The 24,183-nt window shown below is 49.6% G+C and overlaps 1 protein-coding gene across 1 annotated transcript in view; it reads left to right on the top strand.

The window, feature by feature from the left end:
• Positions 1-15,419, top strand: part of LOC147015811 (uncharacterized) — a 120,228-nt gene extending 104,809 nt beyond the window's left edge. Inside the window, exons 14-15 of the mRNA XM_085849122.1 lie at positions 8,919-9,146; positions 14,943-15,419. Of these exons, the coding sequence (XP_085705248.1) occupies positions 8,919-9,146; positions 14,943-15,223 (509 nt within the window). The 3' untranslated portion in view covers positions 15,224-15,419. The remainder of the gene's footprint in view (positions 1-8,918; positions 9,147-14,942) is intronic.
• The last annotated feature ends 8,764 nt before the right edge of the window (positions 15,420-24,183 follow it).

Raw genomic sequence — 24,183 nt, 5'->3', positions numbered from 1 at the left:
GCAGACGAGGGGGTGCTCGCGTCGTGCAGGGAGCTGCACCCCAGGGAGGCCGACAGCGCGACCTGGCCGAGGTGGAGACGCTTGTCACGGGACTCGAGGCAGAATAGGAATCCTCTATACCCCGAGCATCAGCAACCCCCTCCTGTTTCCCCCCGCGCTGAGATAGTGCGACCAAGGGGGCCCCTTTCCCACCCCCTACCAGACACTGTCCGCGAGGCCCGCGGAGTTGAGGCACCATCGCCGCTCCGCGTCTCATCACCAGACGGGTAGGCCCGACCCGGTCTCGGCCTCAGGCCCGCCTCATCCTTGAGGGTATTCTTTTCCTTGGTTTTGGGTATGTGTTGTCGGCGCCGTCTGTGAAGTAAAATTGTATAAGTGTTGCCGTGTGCTCGCGTAATCGGTATTAGATCTGCATTGTCGCATTTGCTTTTTGTGTAAATTGCATTGTGTTTTTCTTTTCTATGTGCTTTTGGTGGAATTGAATATGTGTGCTTTCCGTTCATCGCGAATAAATGTGCTTTGTGTTGAACTGTTTCCCGCTTCGCTTCGTCATTTCTTTCATTGAATCCTCATCTTGCTTCACGTAAAGGGTTGGTAGTGGGCTGAATACGCCCGATAATTAATCGAACCGTCGAGGTCGACGAATAACACCGCTCGGTTATCCCGATAGTACGGAACGGGTCGCTTAAGTGGCCCGTGTCCGAAGTCGACCTGCGGCGAGGTGCGATCGCCCGGTCTACCCTCCGCGTGGGTACTTAGGTAGGTCGAATTTGGCGAGCAACCCTATCCCACGCGGGGGCTGATTGGCTCGATCGCGGTGAGACCGAAAGGTCCACCCGTGACTGGTTCCCGGCGTTAGTCTGAGAGGGTCACGACTGGATTGTCCGTCCGATGGGCGACGTGCCGCGATTCGAGATACGTGGCCGTCAGCACGCCGGCGGGCGCGAATCCGCAACACTGGTGTCAGGTCGTGCGATACAAATTCATCGCCCTCCTCGCTTCACTGCTATCGGAGAACAGGAAAACGGGCTCTCCTGTCTCCGGCTAAATTCACGGGAATCGGTCCAGGGGTGAGAGAAGCGACCCCCGATTCCCTCCATATTACGAGCGAGCGAAATTAACCCTTTAAGAGAAGCAAGATGGCGTCTCAAGGCGAGCGGGAGCCGGGGGTATTAGAAATGTATATGTGTAGTAATGTAGAGTCCATGGCCCAGGATGGAATGCCCGTGCAGGAACATGAACTCCTCCAACTGAACCCAGAGCCCGAAATGGGTGCGGCAGCGGCCGCGGTGTATGACACCTCCCCTCCCCATCTCCACCAAAACCCTTCCCCAACCCCTGCCGAAACGGCTCACCCAAGCGTACCCGACATGGCCCAGCTAATCACCATGCTGGCAAAAATGAATGCGGAAATGACAGCGAAGATGGATGCGAATGCACAAAAGATGAATGCGGATATGAAAAACGAAATAAAAAGCATGAACGAAAAGATCGATGCGAGTACACAGCAAATGAAGGAAGAAACGAAAAAACTGCGGGGTGAGACGCAGAACATGGGCCGATGCCTGCAGGCGGGCATGAAGGCCGTGACCAGGGAGATAGGAATGGCGACTCCACGTGTGGGAGCAAACGAGCTGGAAGGGGGTGCAACGGCTGACAGGCCCGTGGTGGAGGCGGGTGAAAAAATAATTCAGGGGGCGTGTTGGGCGATGGTCGTGACAGAGGAATCGACGGTGACCAGGAGGGAAAAATTAAATGGGGAGACCAAAACGTGTGAGACGAGACACGAGGTGACGACAACAGACACTTATAAATGTATAGAGACACGGGAGATAGAAAAAATAGAGGAGAGACAACACGATGAAGACGGGGTAAGTGACGCACACACACAGGTAGTGGAGGACAATGGGGTTGAGCTCGCGGAGCGTGTGGAGACCCAGTGCGAGCACCTAGATGGCCTCCTCCAGGAACGAGGGGAGGGAGTCTGCCCCCTTGAGGCGAGTCACGACCAGGTGAGTTCGGTCGTGCTTTGCGAGGTTGAGGGGACGGGTGCTGTGGACGGGTGCACGGAGAGCTTGGGGGGTATAGATGCCCCGGAGACCCTTGTGGGGACACGAATCCCCAGTGTGGTTGTCCCTGTGTGTGTGGTGCAAGGTGTGAGTGCGTCCCCGTGTGTGGAAGCGACCCCGTGTGTGAGTGGTGTGGTGGCGATGGTGCCGGAGTACGTGCTTCCCAGCACGCCGTGTGTGGGTGAGGCACCGTGTGTGAGTGAGGCCGTGTGTGTGGATGAAACGGCCACTATGAGTGAGGCACGGTGTGTGGATGAGGCACAGCGGTTGAGTGCCCTCGCGTGTGTGAGTGAGGCACGATGTGTGAGTGAGGCACCGCGGGTGAGTGCCCCCGCGTGTGTGAGTGAAACGGCCAGTGTGGATGAGGCACCGCGGTTGAGTTCCCCCGCGTGTATGAGTGGGGAACGGTGTGTGGATGAGGCACCGCGGGTGAGTGCCCCCGCATGCGTGAGTGAACGGCCGTGTGCAAGGTCGCTGTGTGCAAGGGAGACCGTGTGTGTGAGAGAGCGGTATGTGAGGGAGATGTCGGTTGGCATGCGGGAGCACGCAGCCGCGTCTCCCGGTGTGAATGTGATGGAATGGAGTGTGAGCGTCGTAACACGCAGGTGTGCGTGGGTTGAATGGAGACGGAGACGGCGACATGGGAGAAACGAAAGCCGAGTAGCGGCTGTGGTCGTTTCGGGGACCGTGCCGGGTTCGCCCAGCAGTGAGCACGCGGTTCGTGCTGTGCAACGCACGAGACCGCCACGTGCTCGCTTGCGAGAGTGAAGTCCCGGTCCGGAAACGCACGCGGTGAATTTGCCGATCCCGCGGACGGACAAAGTTTAGGCAGGATAATGGATTTGGACCGGACGGGTTCTCCACGCGATCGTGTGTGTTAAGCTCCAACGGGCAAAGCACATGTGTTCGCGTGGGGAACCCCTCGAGACGTGGGGCTTGTTTTTTTTTATGCGCACGGTGACGTCATGGCTGCACGTGGGGTTGGAATCCGGCAGGAGGGGTATCTCTGCCGGATGGTGCCGTCCAAGGAGGGACGAGGAACACGTGCAGCTGCATGACGTCACGGGCAGTTGCAGGTGTGAAGTGCGCGAGTTGCCTCGCAGGTGCTGCGCATGAAAAAAAAAAAAAAAAACAAGCCTCACTTTCGGGTGCACAGGATTCCTGGGCAAGGGGTGGAAGACCCCCTTACCTGGGCACAGGATGAAAACGAGTTAGGGGGAAGGGTTAGCTTAGTTAGACCGGCTCCATGGGGCAGGGGTAAGTCCTCATGGGGCCCGTGGAATGGATTAGTTCGAGGGATTGTAGCCAGATTTAGGTTGGGAAATAAAATGTTTTTTTTTTTGATTATTTGGAGACAGTGACAGACTTTGGATGTGTAGTGGGGACGTAGCTTAGCGACGTAGGTTAAAAGGAACGTGCTACTAGTTTAAGGGACGACGTGGGAGCACGAGTTAGTTAGGGGAGGTAGTTAGGAGGATGACAGAGTTCAGCGGTGTGTGTGTTGAAGAGTTGTGAGTTGTGAGGTGAGTACTTGGCGAGTGAGTGAGGCCAGCGGGTCTGTGTGTGTGGAGTGAATGGGGAATGCATGGTGCGATGAGTGATTGGGGGGAGGAGTGACTCCCCCCCAAGGGACCCCGGGGTCAGTGTAGAGTGAGTTAGCTGGGTTAGTCAAATTGAAATATGGAGGTCGTTTTGCTGTTGGTGGGAAAGTAGGCTCGAGACCCATTTGGAGGGGTGCAGGAGCCCTGTTGACGGGCTTGGGAGCGTGGCTGCGAAAGGTGAGTATCGTTGAGTGGGTACCCCGGGCACCAGGCTAGTCGGCCGTGGTAGGCCAAGGGCCCATGGGGGGCCGGGATAGCGTAGTGGGCACGGGTGCGCCTGCTTGGTGCGGGGGCCCGGGGCGCTATGAGCCGCGTGGGCAGTGTTGTGGGCAAGGGTGACCCTCGGAAAGGGGCCTGGGAAGCCAGCCTGCCACGTGTGCGTTTCAGGGGAGGTGCCACGGGGGGCACTCCCCGGTGTTAGGGAGCTGGTAGGCTCGGAGGCAGTGTAGTGCCCGGGGGTGCCATAGCGGGAGATTCGGCAGAGGGTCGTGCCTGCCAAAGGGAGCCACGTGTCCCAGCCAGGAGACCGTGTGAGGGCACGGAGAGAAAATTGGGGGGCGAGGTCCGAAATTGTGAGGACACCAACACAGGCGACGGGAATCTGGGTTTATAGAACCAACAGTTTAAGCGAGAGGCGCTTGTTGAAAGCCCCGGGGTAGTTTAACAGTTAAATGGTTAGGATAGATTAGGAAGTGTACCCCTCCGCACCATCCATCCCCTTGCTCTCGTTGTGGGCCGCTGTTTCCACTTTGGTTAAGATCGCCGAACTCTGGGGAGGCCATCCTGAGGCTTTAATTGGGCCTCGGCACAGGACGCTAGCTCTCCCTTGTTCCCCTCCGGGAAGGGAACGTAGGGGTTGGGAGTAGGCTAGGTGACAGGATAGGTTAGCCGAACAAGGACGATAAAGGGGGTTAGGGGACGATTTATAGTGGGGAAGTAAAAATAAAAACAACAAAAAAATAAGTTGGGGCTAAATTGGGGTTTGACAAATTAAGGGAGTGGGTATGTACAGTGACAGGCAAAGGTGATAGGTTTGGAGGGAGACAGGTAGGTAGGTCCGAGCCCGCCTTCCAAGTGGCCAGCACCACCGCACTCCCTCCACCAACCTCCACTGAATGGCAAAGGCTGGCCAATTTCATCGGCTGGCCGTGTTTTGCTTCAAGGCAGAGGCCGGCCAACTTCATCGGCAGCTGTTGTTTTGCTGCAAGGCCTGTGCCATCGGCTGGCCGTGTTTTGCTTCAAGGCCTGTGCCGGCCGGATCATCTGCAGCTGTGGTACTTCAAGGCCTGTGCCGGCCAGTTCATCTGCCGGCTGTGTTTGCCTGCACGGCCTTCTTCGGCGGGCTGTGTTTGCCTGCTACCTTTGCCATGCCATGCCCACAGCCCCTGTCCACCGCCCCTGTCCACCAGCCCCATTCAATTTTGCTTTGCCCCCCCTGTTCATTTCCATGTGCGCCAGGATCCGCAAGGCAACAGTTTGCAAGCTGCAAGAACTGCCCTGTTGGCAGCTACAACACGGGCCTGCAGTGGCGGCCCGTGCACCGTGTTTGTGTTCATCCATTCGTTGTGCTCATTGCGTGTGCCACTTGAGCTGGCACGGAGACTACGTTTGTGCAGCCCATGCACCGTTGTGGTTCACTGCGTTCGGTTCAAAAAGGGAAGGCCTTGGACTGCGTGTGAGCAGCCGGCCACGTTCCCTGTCACCTGCATTGTTTTGAGCCAGAGACTGCATGCGAGCAGCCTGGCTCCCTGCTAACTGCTTTCTTTTTGCAGAGTTCAATGATCCTGGGCCATGGTTTAGTGTAAAATTTGTAAGTTAAGGTTAAGATGTACTGTACATATGAGTGCGCCCCCGGCATGTTTGTCTTAGCGCCGGCAATTTTATTTAAGTCGTCCGTGTGAGTGAGTTTGTTTAGGTAGTTACGCAGCCCTCAGGTTATTTATTTTGGGGACACGAATACCATGAATGTTGCACTCAGGGATCCATAGGTAAAATGTACTAGGGGAAAACTACACATGATGGCACACGAAAATTTGACGACTCGGGACGAGTCTGTAAAAAGGGGAGGGGGTAGTGTTGTGGTTACCAAATTCGCAAACCACCATTCAGGTCCCTTAGGTGAGGTATCTCGGTAAGTACATGTGTAGTTAGGCCCAAACCCGTTGTCTAGTGGGAATAAATGTTATTCATGCGTGCTGCGACTCTTCAGGATAGCCGTTTTTCTTTTACTATCTTTATTTTGGACCAACCGCCATTGTTACCACCACCCACAACATCAACCACCAACCACAACGCCGCTTCACCACAACCGCCACGACCTTCACGTCACACCTCGCAACCGTCGCATCGCCACCGTTCTTGCGCCGCTTGTGGGTACCGGTGTTGGACTCGTGCAGGGCGCGCGCCGAACAGCGTGTACAAAACCACGGATTTTCCACTTCAAAAACGGATCAAAAACGACACACGCCCACTTTTGTTCCGTCCAATCGGTGAGCGAGGGGCGATTTGGCCCCGCCCCCAGGGCGTTGGAGGGCGATCGATATATGCAAATTTATGGATCAAAAAGCATTCACGCCCACTTTTTCTCGGGCCAATGGGGAGCGAGGTGAAAGGTCGAAGGCAGGGGGTCAAAGATGAGAGAGCGAAGCCACGGGGCTTATATAAGCGACCGCGTTCGTCAGTCAAGGGAACAGAGAGTTAAGACTTCGCGGGCGGTGGAGTTGGGAAGAAGGAGCAAAAAGGAGCTGGTCGTCGTCGTGTGCGTTGGAGTCGGAGCGGAGGGGACGGAGCTGTGGAGAGGCGGCGAGGGCAGACGAGGGGGTGCTCGCGTCGTGCAGGGAGCTGCACCCCAGGGAGGCCGACAGCCCGACCTGGCCGAGGTGGAGACGCTCGTCGCGGGACTCGAGGCAGAATAGGAATCCTCTATACCCCGAGCATCAGCAACCCCCTCCTGTTTCCCCCCCCGCGCTGAGATAGTGCGACCAAGGGGGCCCCTTTCCCACCCCCTACCAGACACTGTCCGCGAGGCCCGCGGAGTTGAGGCACCATCGCCGCTCCGCGTCTCATCACCAGACGGGTAGGCCCGACCCGGTCTCGGCCTCAGGCCCGCCTCATCCTTGAGGGTATTCTTTTCCTTGGTTTTGGGTATGTGTTGTCGGCGCCGTCTGTGAAGTAAAATTGTATAAGTGTTGCCGTGTGCTCGCGTAATCGGTATTAGATCTGCATTGTCGCATTTGCTTTTTGTGTAAATTGCATTGTGTTTTTCTTTTCTATGTGCTTTTGGTGGAATTGAATATGTGTGCTTTCCGTTCATCGCGAATAAATGTGCTTTGTGTTGAACTGTTTCCCGCTTCGCTTCGTCATTTCTTTCATTGAATCCTCATCTTGCTTCACGTAAAGGGTTGGTAGTGGGCTGAATACGCCCGATAATTAATCGAACCGTCGAGGTCGACGAATAACACCGCTCGTTTATCCCGATAGTACGGAACAGGTCGCTTAAGTGGCCCGTGTCCGAAGTCGACCTGCGGCGAGGTGCGATCGCCCGGTCTACCCTCCGCGTGGGTACTTAGGTAGGTCGAATTTGGCGAGCAACCCTATCCCACGCGGGGGCTGATTGGCTCGATCGCGGTGAGACCGAAAGGTCCACCCGTGACTGGTTCCCGGCGTTAGTCCGAGAGGGTCACGACTGGATTGTCCGTCCGGTGGGCGACGTGCCGCGATTCGAGATACGTGGCCGTCAGCACGCCGGTGGGCGCGAATCCGCAACAGTATGTATATATATATATATATATATATATATATATATATATATATATATATATATATATATATATATATATATATATATATATGTATATATATAGTTGAAAGTGTTTCTCTGTGACCTATGCATGCGAAAAGTACTGGACTGATCCTCACCAAACTTCACATGCTGACAGAACATGAACCCGCGAGTGTCCCGATGTAAAATAATTGTACTTCCGGCTTCCGGTTTCCGAATTATGACGTCATCACCTGATTTCGTAATGTTAATCTATATATAATATATATATATATATATATATATATATATATATATATATATATATATATATATATATATATATGTGTATATAAAGTTGAAAGTGTGTCTGTGTGTTTCTCTGTGACCTATGCACGCGAAAAGTACTGGACTGATCCTCACCAGACTTCACATGCTGACAGAACATGAACCCGCGAGTGTCCCGATGTAAAATAATTGTTCTTCCGACTTCTGGTTTCCGAATTATGACGTCATCACCTGATTTCGTAACGTTAATTTTTCAACTTCAGCCGATTGACATGGGGCCAACGCCATATACAATATATCTAACATATGATTTTAAGTTTTTGTTTGTCTGTTTGTTTGTCTTCACGCGCTAATCTCCTGTAAGGTGAAAGATAGGAGCTAACCACTGAAACAAAAAATGTCGGGATGGGCCCCGGGAAGGTTATAGGCTATGTGGCAAGGCCCCTCCGCTGGGGGGGGGAGGGGGTGTGTTTCCCCCTCACCAACCCCCTTAGCCTATGACTGCCATGGCCCAATCGGGAACTGATACTGTGCTCGCGTCAGACATATGTATAGAAGATTAAATTCATTCAAAGAGAACCCGGGCAGGGCCAGGTGCATTCACCCAGTACATAAATATGTAGTCCTACATCATTGAAGTTTTAATCTCGTATATGGGTAGGGCAGATCGGAGAGAATTCCATTAGGTGTTGCCATACAGTACCCCATCTCCTCAAAAGGGGGAAGTATGCAATGATCGTGTGGATTTTTCACAAGTTAATATTAATTTCAGTCCTGGACAATACTTTGTATAAGGTAATAGACTTGGACAAAATGTGAAAGCGACAGAGTGATTGCATGTGTGCAAAATTAGTTTGTATGCGAAAGATCATGTTCTGTTGCACATCACATGCTCTAAGTGTAAACAAGATTGGGAAAAGCAAAAGGCAATGATCTTGATTCCTTGAATCAAAAATCTTGAATTTTTCGTTACCCTGAAAAGTATTCGACATAAACAAGTTTCACACCCAATCAGGAGCCAACAAAGGTGAGATATGGTTGCTTCTACAGAATTTATGAGGATGTTTTATCATTATTTTCTGCTTATGTTGCATCTTGCAATACTCGGATGTAACTTGAAAGCTTCAATAATGTTGTAGTATTTCTCCATTTTTGAAAATGTTATTTCCTCGCTAATTGTGATGCCAAATTACTGTTGAACAGCCATGACCAGGATTTTGCAATGCTCTGTGATGACAGAACAAGATTTTGATATGAAGCTCGTAGAAGAAGCAAAATGTTTGGAATGGCATGGTGTGGCCTATGCTGAGGATGGAAATGTTAAAGAGGCCATATCCTTGTTTTCACGTGCCATTAGAGTGCTCCCAACCAGAGCTTCGGCTTATAATAACCGGGCTCAGGCTCTGAGGCTTCAAGGTGATAACACTGGTAAGAAGTTCAGCTTCGTTGTGGATATGGAGTAAGCCTTCCACCTAAGGCATTGTCTTCTCCCCCTTTATCCCATCAACTTCGCCCCCTTCTCCCTCCTCACACAACTCTTTTTCATCACTCTGCAAAAAATCCTCAAAAATGCATTGATTACACTGGCCAATGACAAAAAAAATTTCCATCTGTTATTGAAGTAAATGTTTGTGTCCTTTTATCAATTCAAGCATGCTGATTCCAAATCTGAAGTCAGAATGTTTAGTTGCAGAAAAATGACGTTTTTCAGGCATTGTTTATATTTTTTTTAATCAAGCACATTGCAAAATATAAATACATTGCACAATATTGTTGCGGATTCGGGGTACGAGGCTCGCCACGAGGGGAAGCGCTCGGGTCCCTCTCGCATGACCGGTCCTGAGGCTGCCGGGCACAGATAACTCCACCCACCGACTGTTTGCTCGGCAACCATGAACGCCGATTGGCACAGATACGGGCAGGATTACGTGACTTCGCGTGATACCTTACCTGTGGACGGTCGGTTTGGGTCGCATGCCTTCGATGCGTACTTGCGTTAAACTTACCGTATCAGTTTCAGGCGAGTGGAGCTGCCATGTACGCACCAGCTAATAAAATAGATTGTTGGGGTAGAACTTCCCGGATAAGCTAATGTGCGTACTATGCTGGACCAATGAAGGAAAAGACGAAACGGGCAGGGATCATTTATAAACAAAGCAATTTATTACAGCAAGGTGAGGAAAGTTATGTGGTGCATTAAAAAAAAGTTTATTCACAAAATTATGTACAGCAGGGGGAAGCAAAGCATATGTGGGTGCAGCAAAAGATCGTTATTTATAAAAGAGAGACGGTGCAAAGTTAACCCGATAAACCTCTCGTCCTTCTTATGTTACACAGGTTAGAGGTGCCAACACATGCACACACACTACAATTAGCCCAGAAAGAAGAGAAGCAGTTGAGGTGTTGGTGACCTTGTTGTACCTGGTGTGGTTGACAGACTTAACACAACCCAATGGCTTAGCAAGGGAGAGTTGGGAAGAAAACTGGAGGTGTTTATAATGTGTGAGTGGGAGGTGCAAAAATGTGCAGCGTGATGCAAGAGGAAGGTGTGAAAGGTGCAATTTGATAATGTTGTTTTCGTGGATGAGGCACAGATGAGAAAATATGCATGAGAGCTTAATAGGGATGTGTGTGAGAGTTTGTAAGTGGTAATGAATATTGGCTGCGGAACGCAGCTGAAGCCGAGCGCTGATGACCCGGAAGTGACCCCGGCATGTCTCGGTAACTGCTCGCTATGCCCTGCTCATCTCACTCGGGTTGCGTTGCCCTCAACTTGGTTGTGCTCGGCTCGGTAAAGGCTTTGAAGAGATTCGGCTTGGAGGCTGGACAAAAGAGAGACATTGATCCTGATTTGCTCTTTTATGGAGCTTGGAGTAGGGAGGAGGGAGGGAGGGGGCAAAAGGTGGATCCAAAGAGCATGTAGATGTTTCTGAGCTTCCCCATTGGCACATAGTTGTCACCCCGCAGTGTAGCCACACCCCGCCAGACTCCTGAGCTGAAAATGGCCTCAGTTGCCTCCGAGCCTGGCCACACGACTAAGATCCATAATTAACATTGGTGAAGGGTTTTTGTAAGCAGCTCCGTAATTAACATTGGCAAAGGGTTTTTGTGAGCGCTCACCAGCCCTGAACGTGCACTGAACTTTGTTCAAGCTTGGTTAATTAGTGGAAGGCCGAAGCTACCCGGACGTCATTGAATGAACCCAACACACGTTTGCGCTTCGAGTTACACCCCAGCTCACAATGTCTTTCGTTCTCCTAGCACTGTCAGAGACTGTGGTGAGCGTCCAGAGAGCTAATGGTGGTTGGGGCGGTTTGTAGTGGTGGTTGTGAGGGAGAGGAAGCGCTGCGGAATTTGTGGTGAAGGCGTTGAAGGAAGTGGTTGAAGCGATTGTGAGAAGACTGAAGTGGTTGGTCATGGTTGTGGTATTTTTGATGAAGAGGTCGGGCTTAGGTTGTTGGGATTTTTAGAAGGCATTTGTAGTGATCATGGTGAGGGTGTGAGGTCAGGCGTTGGTTGGTTTATGGCACCGTTTGAACAGGAAAATGGTGTGCTTATGCATATGAGCTGGATTGCTGTACCTTATGAACGCTCCGCAGATAGCGATACTGGCCTGATGTGCATGCGTGCTTTATGTGAAATAAAAGGAAGTAAAGAGATGAAAGAATAGGGGATTGAAGACCTAACTAAAAAGCCTTACGCAACGCATCTTGTCCCATGCACCCGCTAGACATTTTGAAAGGGGTAAATAAATGAATACTAACGAGATAACTGTCTCAGGATCACTACATGGTGGGTACCATTGCCTTGGAGGAGTGCTGGTTTTGCAGAACCGCAACCATATAAACGCATCATATAATGTATAGTAACTGTTAACCATAAACTGAAGCACATTGAACAACATAAACACATTGTATAAACTCCAAAATGTACACGTTAACTGTTTTAAAATGCTTTAAGCATTTGTCTTTCTTTCACGCTTGTGACTATTAGTGCTTTATCTCTGAAGAAACGAGCAGTAGTCCCCTATTATATTGGGGTTAAAACACCCATGATAGCACGTCTCCATTGTGCTGATATCTTGGTGCAACCTCTCTCCATGCTCATTGCTCACAGCACCAAGGTTGGCTGGGAAGAAGTCCGAGTGTGAATGAAGAAAATGCAATTACAGCGACGTATGGCAACCCATTTCTTCAAAGGCCTTTACCATGAACCAACTCGGCAAAGTGGCCTGCTCTGTGGTTCCCCAGGAAATTGTGGACGACCAGTTTGAAAGCCTCCCACGTAGTGGGTTCTCTAGTGGGTTCAGCTTGGACTGGAAGACTGGATGAAACAATAAATCCCAAATTTGTGGTCCAATTAATATTCCAGCCTTCAATTTGGCATCAGTTAAAATCGCTCCAAATTTTTCTTTTAGGTGAAGAAATACCACAACTTCAACACTCATTGCCTTTACAGTGTCATCAGTATCATCACGACCTTAATCACTTTCAATGTCAGTTGCAGAAACTGGTGGAACAGGTACAAGATTGTCCTCATCATGTGGCACAGGTTTTGGTGCTCACTCGCAATCTGGATATGTTGTCTTGTTTTTGTTTTTCTTTGTGAAACCAGCCACTTTAACCATACACAAGTAAGGCCTAAGTCACATTTGCTCTACGGCGAGGATACGGCGGCCGTACGCCCTCTGAATTGACAAACGTGTGGCGGCTGCAGAGTTTCTGAAGTGGCCTCAGGGTGGCCCGACGCTGTATGGCTATATTTTACAAGTCGTAAGGTCGCCGTGGAATTATAGCGCGGAGTTATAACTTTTTTCATTTCTACGTTCGCCGTAGCAATTCGACAAGCCGAAACAAAAGAACTGGTTAAAAAAAAAATAATAACCCATTCGTTACCGTCCATCTGGCCGCATGTTCGGCTTAGGGCCCCCCTGTGGGCACCTTGCGTTTGCCTTGAAAATTCTATGGCCGCCGCAGGAACGCCCTAAGTTCACCGTGCGACATCAAATCAAAGACCGTATGGCACCCCCACGTTTTCGGTCTCCACAATTTGTAAATACGCCGTGCGGCTACCCGAAAAATAAAAACATATGTGACTGCTACATTCTGTGACCGTGGAAATACTGCGGCCGCCGTATAATTGCTAGTGGCCATAGATTTTGGAGACCCCATGGCCGCCGTGGCAAATGTGACTTAGGCCTAACGCTCATTCAGATGATCTTCAGCTCCCGCCACACCATTGGGATGGCGAATGGCATCAACGTTAATTTCCCATTAAACCATTGTCAGTCTGGAGGTACATAGTGCAACATATGTGTTGTGTCCATTTATTGTCTTGGTCGCCCACCTTGCAACCAAAATAGTACTTGTAAACTATCTTCAGATGATTGGTTATGTGTTTCCATTGATTACGACGCGTATACAAGAAACACATTACATTTGAAATAAACATGTAGATACAATAAATAGTGTAACTTAAAAACATGACGTTTACCTTTTAAAATTGTTCTAAAACAAGAACATTGGTGAGGGTTATGTATTCTCACCACAATCTCCTGGATTAGGATTACTGTACTCTGCCGTAAATAGAAAACACAAGACTTAGCTCAGAGATGATGATGATGCTGCTCTAGGGGGGAGGGTGGAGGTTAGAAAGATGTGGAGGTAGAACTTGCCATGGCTGTTGGATCATCAGGAGCACGATGGAGGTGCCTGCTGCATTGCCACATAGAAGAAGGGTAAGACAATCCTTGGCCATCTTAATCCAGAGAAGATCTTCCCTGCTTGGACAGGAAGATATGAGATGGCATCCTCTTCCAAAATAATCCCGTCTCTGGCGTTAAAAACCTACTCCAACATGAATCCCTTCTCCTCGATTCGTTCCACGAGCCATGGTTGAACTGGAGTGTTCGGCCCCGGATCCCTCGTGAAAAAGTCCGGGTAAATCCACAATGGGTTCACCCATACACTGGTCCACTCAAGTCATAATTTTTCCGTTTGGTCCTCAATCCAAACATTAAGTGCTGTTTCCATCCCTTCACAAGATTCAAATGAACCCTTTGAACTTTGCTGGCAGGAACCCTTGCACGGATATTTGACTCTCGTTTCCACACAGTTGATTCATTGATCCGGTAATGGGGGACCACAGATGCCACACTTTCACATCTTGCCCACGTATCCAACAACTCGATGTCTTCGCACAATGTCATATAACCTTTCTCTGCCTTTTGGCGTGATTAATTTTGTCCATTGGTTTATATTTGGGCAGTGTAATTAACTGTTGTCTGTCTACTCTACTGGGTCTTGTACATCTAGCATTACAGGATCTCATATGTCATTTCTTGCTTGATGATTATTCATTAAATTTAGCCTCGTTCCCATATGCCTGTGTGATTATTGCAGTTAATGGGGGCGTGAGAAATAAGAAAAGGCTAATGAGAGGTAATCATACACGCAGACGGAAACAACGACTCATCTCAGCTCAAATACCACGCTCACGAAATCGAAACTCAATTGGTTGCCCCCCCCCCCCCCCCCCCGTGATTGGTAGAACCCCGCGATATTTGAGGGTTTACTGTATCGTGCGGTCATTTTTGGTTCTGACCACCTGCGTGTGCAATCCTGCTTTGTGCAGTGCATGTGGGTTGAAGTGAGGATCTGGATTTGGACATCAACATATTTTATTTTCGAACTTGTTTGGATTCGCAAATTCGAAACTGCACACCTGGAAGGTCCGTGATTGTGACTCCTGCCTGTTTGTTTGATCTCATCTCCGAGAAAATGAATTTGATGCTCCCTGTCAATGGAGATGAGGTTTGGAGTGATCTTTACAGCTGTTTGTTTCAGCAGACCATTGTTCTCTATAAGTTACATCAGTTTACAATAAGGACCAGATAGATAGGTGAAGCCCGATGACGTTTTTAATATGGTTTGTGAAACACTTGGAAGTGCTATTATATTACGTTTCGCACGGTAACTTGACGTGAATTGTGTACTTCACTGTAAATCGCCCCATTTTGATGCTTTTTCTTTTACAAGTCCTGTGTAGTACTGTATTCAAATGATTATGTATTTTATTCAAAATGGTTGGCTTGATGTAGGTTTTGTCGCACTTTGTGAACTTTGTTTAAAAAAGATGAGCCTCGCGTTCTCTGTCTGCTTCACTGGAGTAAATAAATGGAATTGTAATTTTTTTTTTTGCGATTTGGTTTTGCTGTGTGGACAGAGGCAATGGCTGATCTGGACAAAGCAATCGAACTGAGTCGAGGGCGAGGACCTGCTGCTTGTCAGGCCTTTGTTCAGCGAGGTCTAATTCATAGGCTCAACGGAAGTGATGGAGGAGCCCTACAAGACCTTCGTCGGGCCGCTACATTGGGGAGTCCTTTTGCACGGCGGTTGGTAGCTCAGCTTAATCCATATGCAGCCCTGTGCAACCGAATGCTTGCACAAGCCATGAGCGACTTGTATCCAAATATGTCATCCGCAAAGGAAAATGGTACTTTTTAAGATACCCACTCTGCACTTGGATATTCTTTCAAGCAACATCATGCAAGATTGATCCCAATCGAGTATTTTGATTTGATGTGCGTTCACAAACTCATTTTAACTACAATGTTTAATTTTCATGCCGTGTCCAGATTCCAAAAAAAAGTCATACAATTTTGCTTTCGTGCTTTGGAGAATTACACGTGACAAAAACTTGTGATTTTTCTTTGAAGTTGCATTTGAAATGTGCTGGTGGAATGGTTCTTACCTGGAACTGGCTGTGCTGGTCAGGACTACCATATTGTTATCTCGCTCGGAAACTAGAAAAATTGTGCTCGGAAACGCAAAGCAAGAGTTTAAAAGACCCTTCCCAAGTCCTTCTCTCAAGAAAGTGTTGTATAAGGTGTCCTGATCCATTCACTGTACTCGCGCTCCCATGAGCCTCGACTGTTGTTCGTCTTTCGGCTGCTCCCATTAGGGGTCGCCACAGCCGATCATCCCTTATGATCCGCATACTAATTTTGCATAGGTTTTACACCGGATGCCCTTCCTGACGCAACCCTGGTCACCTCTTACGACACAGGGATAAGGATTGGGTTTCGCCATGATTCCAGGCTGCCCTACACCCTCTCATAGCGTGGCCCAGCGCAGAGCACCCGTCCTCAAGCGATCCTCCAACCCAAGCCTCCAAGTAGCCGGATTACAGGCGCACGCCACTACGCCTGGTCCCATGAGCCTCGACTATGTATCAAAAATAAATTTTAAAAATACGAGTTTTAAAAATAACAGTCACTGCATGTTATCTTTATGTAATTCTTTTTTGATTCATGTCCTTGCATGAAAAGAGAAAATTGCACAACTAAAGTATAAACTTGCAGAAGCCAGACAGACACTTCCACTCTTCCCCCACTCCCAGGAGAAGCAAAGTTGGCATTCTGAGCGACGTGGACGCAGAGGATGAAACAGCGACAGGAAAATCTAAGAGTGGTTTGTACTTTGGGACGTCCAACTGGGGGAGGGGCTCAGAAGCAGGTGGGGGGGGGGGCTTCAGCTCCATAAGGATGGACCCTACTCGACGCTTTAACGTATTATTTTCATGATAATTCTTGAATGAATTTATTGGGATAAATATTGGAAAGTGACGTCGTCTTCCAAACGACACTACGAAAGAACAGGCCTCCACTAATATAAATAGATTTCTATTTAGTTGTTGGTGTGTGGCCTCGTTATCTCGAAAGCTCTGGTTTGACTGGAGTGTTTCAAAATGAATTTTTTCTCAAAATCCTGCTGGCCAAGTTTATCTCTCCATCGTGTGCAGCACAAGGAGGCGGGGTAGCATCATTGCCTGAGGGAGTGGCTGCTTAGGACAGGAATTTGTAGTTTGTTCAGAGTTCTCGCGACAGCTCACCTCTTTGTGAAGAACACCGTGGGATCGTTAACGTCCACCAACTGCCGGCAGATGGAACGTCCATCCAAAGGACGGCAAGTACACACATTGATCAAGCACCCCACCGGCAAAACACCAGGAGGGTAGTAAACCTGGAGCTGGATGAGGATTCGAACTCGGGCTGGACGGCGTCAAGGTGAATGTTCGTCCATCTCGGCTGTTCTGCCAGCCCACCGAGTTGAGATAAACATCCTTCACAAAAACACTTCATACTCTCCACCCTCAAACGTGTTCCTTTGTTTCCCTCACGTTTCTCCATTCTCTCCACACCTTTCCCTCACGTTTCTCCATTCTCTCCACACCTTTCCCTCACGTTTCTCCATTCTCTCCACACCTTTCCCTCACGTTTCTCCATTCTCTCCACACCTTTCCCTCACGTTTCTCCATTCTCTCCACACCTTTCCCTCACGTTTCTCCATTCTCTCCACACCTTTCCCTCACGTTTCTCCATTCTCTCCACACCTTTCCCTCACGTTTCTCCATTCTCTCCACACCTTTCCCTCACGTTTCTCCAATCTCTCCACACCTTTCCCTCACGTTTCTCCATTCTCTCCACACCTTTCCCTCACGTTTCTCCATTCTCTCCACACCTTTCCCTCACATTTCTCCATTCTCTCCACACCTTTCCCTCACGTTTCTCCATTCTCTCCACACCTTTCCCTCACGTTTCTCCATTCTCTCCACACCTTTCCCTCACGTTTCTCCAATCTCTCCGCACCTTTCCCTCACGTTTCTCTATTTCTCTCCACACCTTTCCCTCACGTTTCTCCATTCTCTCCACACCTTTCCCTCACGTTTCTCCATTCTCTCCACACCTTTCCCTCACATTTCTCCATTCTCTCCACACCTTTCCCTCACGTTTCTCCATTCTCTCCACACCTTTCCCTCACGTTTCTCCATTCTCTCCACACCTTTCCCTCACGTTTCTCCATTCTCTCCACACCTTTCCCTCACGTTTCTCCATTCTCTCCACACCTTTCCCTCACGTTTCTCCAATCTCTCCACACCTTTCCCTCACGTTTCTCCATTCTCTCCACACCTTTCCCTCACGTTTCTCCAATCTCTCCGCACCTTTCCCTCACGTTTCTCCATTCTCTCCACACCTTTCCCTCACATTTCTCCATTCTCTCCACACCTTTCCCTCACGTTTCTCCATTCTCTCCACACCTTTCCCTCACGTTTCTCCAATCTCTCCACACCTTTCCCTCACGTTTCTCCAATCTCTCCACACCTTTCCCTCACGTTTCTCCATTCTCTCCACACCTTTCCCTCACGTTTCTCCAATCTCTCCGCACCTTTCCCTCACGTTTCTCTATTTCTCTCCACACCTTTCCCTCACGTTTCTCCAATCTCTCCACACCTTTCCCTCACGTTTCTCCAATCTCTCCACACCTTTCCCTCACGTTTCTCCAATCTCTCCACACCTTTCCCTCACGTTTCTCCAATCTCTCCACACCTTTCCCTCACGTTTCTCCATTCTCTCCACACCTTTCCCTCACGTTTCTCCAATCTCTCCACACCTTTCCCTCACGTTTCTCCAATCTCTCCACACCTTTCCCTCACGTTTCTCCAATCTCTCCACACCTTTCCCTCACGTTTCTCCAATCTCTCCACACCTTTCCCTCACGTTTCTCCATTCTCTCCACACCTTTCCCTCACGTTTCTCCAATCTCTCCACACCTTTCCCTCACGTTTCTCCATTCTCTCCACACCTTTCCCTCACGTTTCTCCATTCTCTCCACACCTTTCCCTCACGTTTCTCCAATCTCTCCACACCTTTCCCTCACGTTTCTCCATTCTCTCCACACCTTTCCCTCACGTTTCTCCATTCTCTCCACACCTTTCCCTCACGTTTCTCCATTCTCTCCACACCTTTCCCTCACGTTTCTCCATTCTCTCCACACCTTTCCCTCACGTTTCTCCATTCTCTCCACACCTTTCCCTCACGTTTCTCCATTCTCTCCACACCTTTCCCTCACGTTTCTCCATTCTCTCCACACCTTTCCCTCACGTTTCTCCATTCTCTCCACACCTTTCCCTCACGTTTCTCCATTCTCTCCACACCTTTCCCTCACGTTTCTCCATTCTCTCCACACCTTTCCCTCACGTTTCTCCATTCTCTCCACACCTTTCCCTCACGTTTCTCCATTCTCTCCACACCTTTCCCTCACGTTTCTCCATTCTCTCCACACCTTTCCCTCACGTTTCTCCATTCTCTCCACACCTTTCCCTCACGTTTCTCCATTCTCTCCACACCTTTCCCTCACGTTTCTCCATTCTCTCCACACCTTTCCCTCACGTTTCTCCATTCTCTCCACACCTTTCCCTCACGTTTCTCCATTCTCTCCACACCTTTCCCTCACGTTTCTCCATTCTCTCCACACCTTTCCCTCACGTTTCTCCATTCTCTCCACACCTTTCCCTCACGTTTCTCCATTCTCTCCACACCTTTCCCTCACGTTTCTCCATTCTCTCCACACCTTTCCCTCACGTTTCTCCATTCTCTCCACACCTTTCCCTCACGTTTCTCCATTCTCTCCACACCTTTCCCTCACGTTTCTCCAATCTCTCCACACCTTTCCCTCACGTTTCTCCAATCTCTCCACACCTTTCCCTCACGTTTCTCCAATCTCTCCACACCTTTCCCTCACGTTTCTCCAATCTCTCCACACCTTTCCCTCACGTTTCTCCAATCTCTCCGCACCTTTCCCTCACGTTTCTCTATTTCTCTCCACACCTTTCCCTCACGTTTCTCCATTCTCTCCACACCTTTCCCTCACGTTTCTCCATTCTCTCCACACCTTTCCCTCACGTTTCTCCATTCTCTCCACACCTTTCCCTCACGTTTCTCCATTCTCTCCACACCTTTCCCTCACGTTTCTCCATTCTCTCCACACCTTTCCCTCACGTTTCTCCATTCTCTCCACACCTTTCCCTCACGTTTCTCCATTCTCTCCACACCTTTCCCTCACGTTTCTCCATTCTCTCCACACCTTTCCCTCACGTTTCTCCAATCTCTCCACACCTTTCCCTCACGTTTCTCCAATCTCTCCACACCTTTCCCTCACGTTTCTCCATTCTCTCCACACCTTTCCCTCACGTTTCTCCATTCTCTCCACACCTTTCCCTCACGTTTCTCCATTCTCTCCACACCTTTCCCTCACGTTTCTCCATTCTCTCCACACCTTTCCCTCACGTTTCTCCATTCTCTCCGCACCTTTCCCTCACGTTTCTCCAATCTCTCCACACCTTTCCCTCACGTTTCTCCAATCTCTCCGCACCTTTCCCTCACGTTTCTCTATTTCTCTCCACACCTTTCCCTCACGTTTCTCCATTCTCTCCACACCTTTCCCTCACGTTTCTCCATTCTCTCCACACCTTTCCCTCACGTTTCTCCATTCTCTCCACACCTTTCCCTCACGTTTCTCCATTCTCTCCACACCTTTCCCTCACGTTTCTCCATTCTCTCCACACCTTTCCCTCACGTTTCTCCATTCTCTCCACACCTTTCCCTCACGTTTCTCCATTCTCTCCACACCTTTCCCTCACGTTTCTCCATTCTCTCCACACCTTTCCCTCACGTTTCTCCATTCTCTCCACACCTTTCCCTCACGTTTCTCCAATCTCTCCACACCTTTCCCTCACGTTTCTCCAATCTCTCCACACCTTTCCCTCACGTTTCTCCATTCTCTCCACACCTTTCCCTCACGTTTCTCCATTCTCTCCACACCTTTCCCTCACGTTTCTCCATTCTCTCCACACCTTTCCCTCACGTTTCTCCATTCTCTCCACACCTTTCCCTCACGTTTCTCCATTCTCTCCACACCTTTCCCTCACGTTTCTCCATTCTCTCCACACCTTTCCCTCACGTTTCTCCATTCTCTCCACACCTTTCCCTCACGTTTCTCCATTCTCTCCACACCTTTCCCTCACGTTTCTCCATTCTCTCCACACCTTTCCCTCACGTTTCTCCAATCTCTCCACACCTTTCCCTCACGTTTCTCCAATCTCTCCACACCTTTCCCTCACGTTTCTCCAATCTCTCCACACCTTTCCCTCACGTTTCTCCAATCTCTCCACACCTTTCCCTCACGTTTCTCCAATCTCTCCACACCTTTCCCTCACGTTTCTCCATTCTCTCCACACCTTTCCCTCACGTTTCTCCATTCTCTCCACACCTTTCCCTCACGTTTCTCCAATCTCTCCACACCTTTCCCTCACGTTTCTCCATTCTCTCCACACCTTTCCCTCACGTTTCTCCATTCTCTCCACACCTTTCCCTCACGTTTCTCCATTCTCTCCACACCTTTCCCTCACGTTTCTCCATTCTCTCCACACCTTTCCCTCACGTTTCTCCATTCTCTCCACACCTTTCCCTCACGTTTCTCCATTCTCTCCACACCTTTCCCTCACGTTTCTCCATTCTCTCCACACCTTTCCCTCACGTTTCTCCATTCTCTCCACACCTTTCCCTCACGTTTCTCCATTCTCTCCACACCTTTCCCTCACGTTTCTCCATTCTCTCCACACCTTTCCCTCACGTTTCTCCATTCTCTCCACACCTTTCCCTCACGTTTCTCCATTCTCTCCACACCTTTCCCTCACGTTTCTCCATTCTCTCCACACCTTTCCCTCACGTTTCTCCATTCTCTCCACACCTTTCCCTCACGTTTCTCCATTCTCTCCACACCTTTCCCTCACGTTTCTCCATTCTCTCCACACCTTTCCCTCACGTTTCTCCATTCTCTCCACACCTTTCCCTCACGTTTCTCCATTCTCTCCACACCTTTCCCTCACGTTTCTCCATTCTCTCCACACCTTTCCCTCACGTTTCTCCATTCTCTCCACACCTTTCCCTCACGTTTCTCCATTCTCTCCACACCTTTCCCTCACGTTTCTCCATTCTCTCCACACCTTTCCCTCACGTTTCTCCATTCTCTCCACACCTTTCCCTCACGTTTCTCCATTCTCTCCACACCTTTCCCTCACGTTTCTCCATTCTCTCCACACCTTTCCCTCACGTTTCTCCATTCTCTCCACACCTTTCCCTCACGTTTCTCCATTCTCTCCACACCTTTCCCTCACGTTTCTCCATTCTCTCCACACCTTTCCCTCACGTTTCTCCATTCTCTCCACACCTTTCCCTCACGTTTCTCCATTCTCTCCACACCTTTCCCTCACGTTTCTCCATTCTCTCCACACCTTTCCCTCACGTTTCTCCATTCTCTCCACACCTTTCCCTCACGTTTCTCCATTCTCTCCACACCTTTCCCTCACGTTTCTCCATTCTCTCCACACCTTTCCCTCACGTTTCTCCATTCTCTCCACACCTTTCCCTCACGTTTCTCCATTCTCTCCACACCTTTCCCTCACGTTTCTCCATTCTCTCCACACCTTTCCCTCACGTTTCTCCATTCTCTCCACACCTTTCCCTCACGTTTCTCCATTCTCTCCACACCTTTCCCTCACGTTTCTCCATTCTCTCCACACCTTTCCCTCACGTTTCTCCATTCTCTCCACACCTTTCCCTCACGTTTCTCCATTCTCTCCACACCTTTCCCTCACGTTTCTCCATTCTCTCCACACCTTTCCCTCACGTTTCTCCATTCTCTCCACACCTTTCCCTCACGTTTCTCCATTCTCTCCACACCTTTCCCTCACGTTTCTCCATTCTCTCCACACCTTTCCCTCACGTTTCTCCATTCTCTCCACACCTTTCCCTCACGTTTCTCCATTCTCTCCACACCTTTCCCTCACGTTTCTCCATTCTCTCCACACCTTTCCCTCACGTTTCTCCATTCTCTCCACACCTTTCCCTCACGTTTCTCCATTCTCTCCACACCTTTCCCTCACGTTTCTCCATTCTCTCCACACCTTTCCCTCACGTTTCTCCATTCTCTCCACACCTTTCCCTCACGTTTCTCCATTCTCTCCACACCTTTCCCTCACGTTTCTCCATTCTCTCCACACCTTTCCCTCACGTTTCTCCATTCTCTCCACACCTTTCCCTCACGTTTCTCCATTCTCTCCACACCTTTCCCTCACGTTTCTCCATTCTCTCCACACCTTTCCCTCACGTTTCTCCATTCTCTCCACACCTTTCCCTCACGTTTCTCCAATCTCTCCGCACCTTTCCCTCACGTTTCTCCATTCTCTCCACACCTTTCCCTCACGTTTCTCCAATCTCTCCACACCTTTCCCTCACGTTTCTCCAATCTCTCCACACCTTTCCCTCACGTTTCTCCAATCTCTCCACACCTTTCCCTCACGTTTCTCCATTCTCTCCACACCTTTCCCTCACGTTTCTCCAATCTCTCCACACCTTTCCCTCACGTTTCTCCATTCTCTCCACACCTTTCCCTCACGTTTCTCCATTCTCTCCACACCTTTCCCTCACGTTTCTCCAATCTCTCCACACCTTTCCCTCACGTTTCTCCATTCTCTCCACACCTTTCCCTCACCTTTCTCCATTCTTTCCACACCTTTCCCTCACGTTTCTCCATTCTCTCCACACCTTTCCCTCACGTTTCTCCATTCTCTCCACACCTTTCCCTCACCTTTCTCCATTCTCTCCACACCTTTCCCTCACGTTTCTCCATTCTCTCCACACCTTTCCCTCACGTTTCTCCAATCTCTCCACACCTTTCCCTCACGTTTCTCCAATCTCTCCACACCTTTCCCTCACGTTTCTCCATTCTCTCCACACCTTTCCCTCACGTTTCTCCAATCTCTCCACACCTTTCCCTCACGTTTCTCCATTCTCTCCACACCTTTCCCTCACGTTTCTCCAATCTCTCCACACCTTTCCCTCACGTTTCTCCATTCTCTCCACACCTTTCCCTCACGTTTCTCCATTCTCTCCACACCTTTCCCTCACGTTTCTCCAATCTCTCCACACCTTTCCCTCACGTTTCTCCAATCTCTCCACACCTTTCCCTCACGTTTCTCCATTCTCTCCACACCTTTCCCTCACGTTTCTCCAATCTCTCCACACCTTTCCCTCACGTTTCTCCATTCTCTCCACACCTTTCCCTCACGTTTCTCCATTCTCTCCACACCTTTCCCTCACGTTTCTCCAATCTCTCCACACCTTTCCCTCACGTTTCTCCATTCTCTCCACACCTTTCCCTCACCTTTCTCCATTCTTTCCACACCTTTCCCTCACGTTTCTCCATTCTCTCCACACCTTTCCCTCACGTTTCTCCATTCTCTCCACACCTTTCCCTCACCTTTCTCCATTCTCTCCACACCTTTCCCTCACGTTTCTCCATTCTCTCCACACCTTTCCCTCACGTTTCTCCAATCTCTCCACACCTTTCCCTCACGTTTCTCCAATCTCTCCACACCTTTCCCTCACGTTTCTCCATTCTCTCCACACCTTTCCCTCACGTTTCTCCAATCTCTCCACACCTTTCCCTCACGTTTCTCCATTCTCTCCACACCTTTCCCTCACGTTTCTCCAATCTCTCCACACCTTTCCCTCACGTTTCTCCATTCTCTCCACACCTTTCCCTCACGTTTCTCCAATCTCTCC

Source organism: Eptatretus burgeri, chromosome 12 (genome assembly GCF_056783735.1).
Source record: "Eptatretus burgeri isolate ZD-2024b chromosome 12, Ebu_testis_v1, whole genome shotgun sequence".
NCBI lineage: Eukaryota > Metazoa > Chordata > Myxini > Myxiniformes > Myxinidae > Eptatretus > Eptatretus burgeri.
This window is presented reverse-complemented; position numbering and strand designations above follow the sequence as displayed.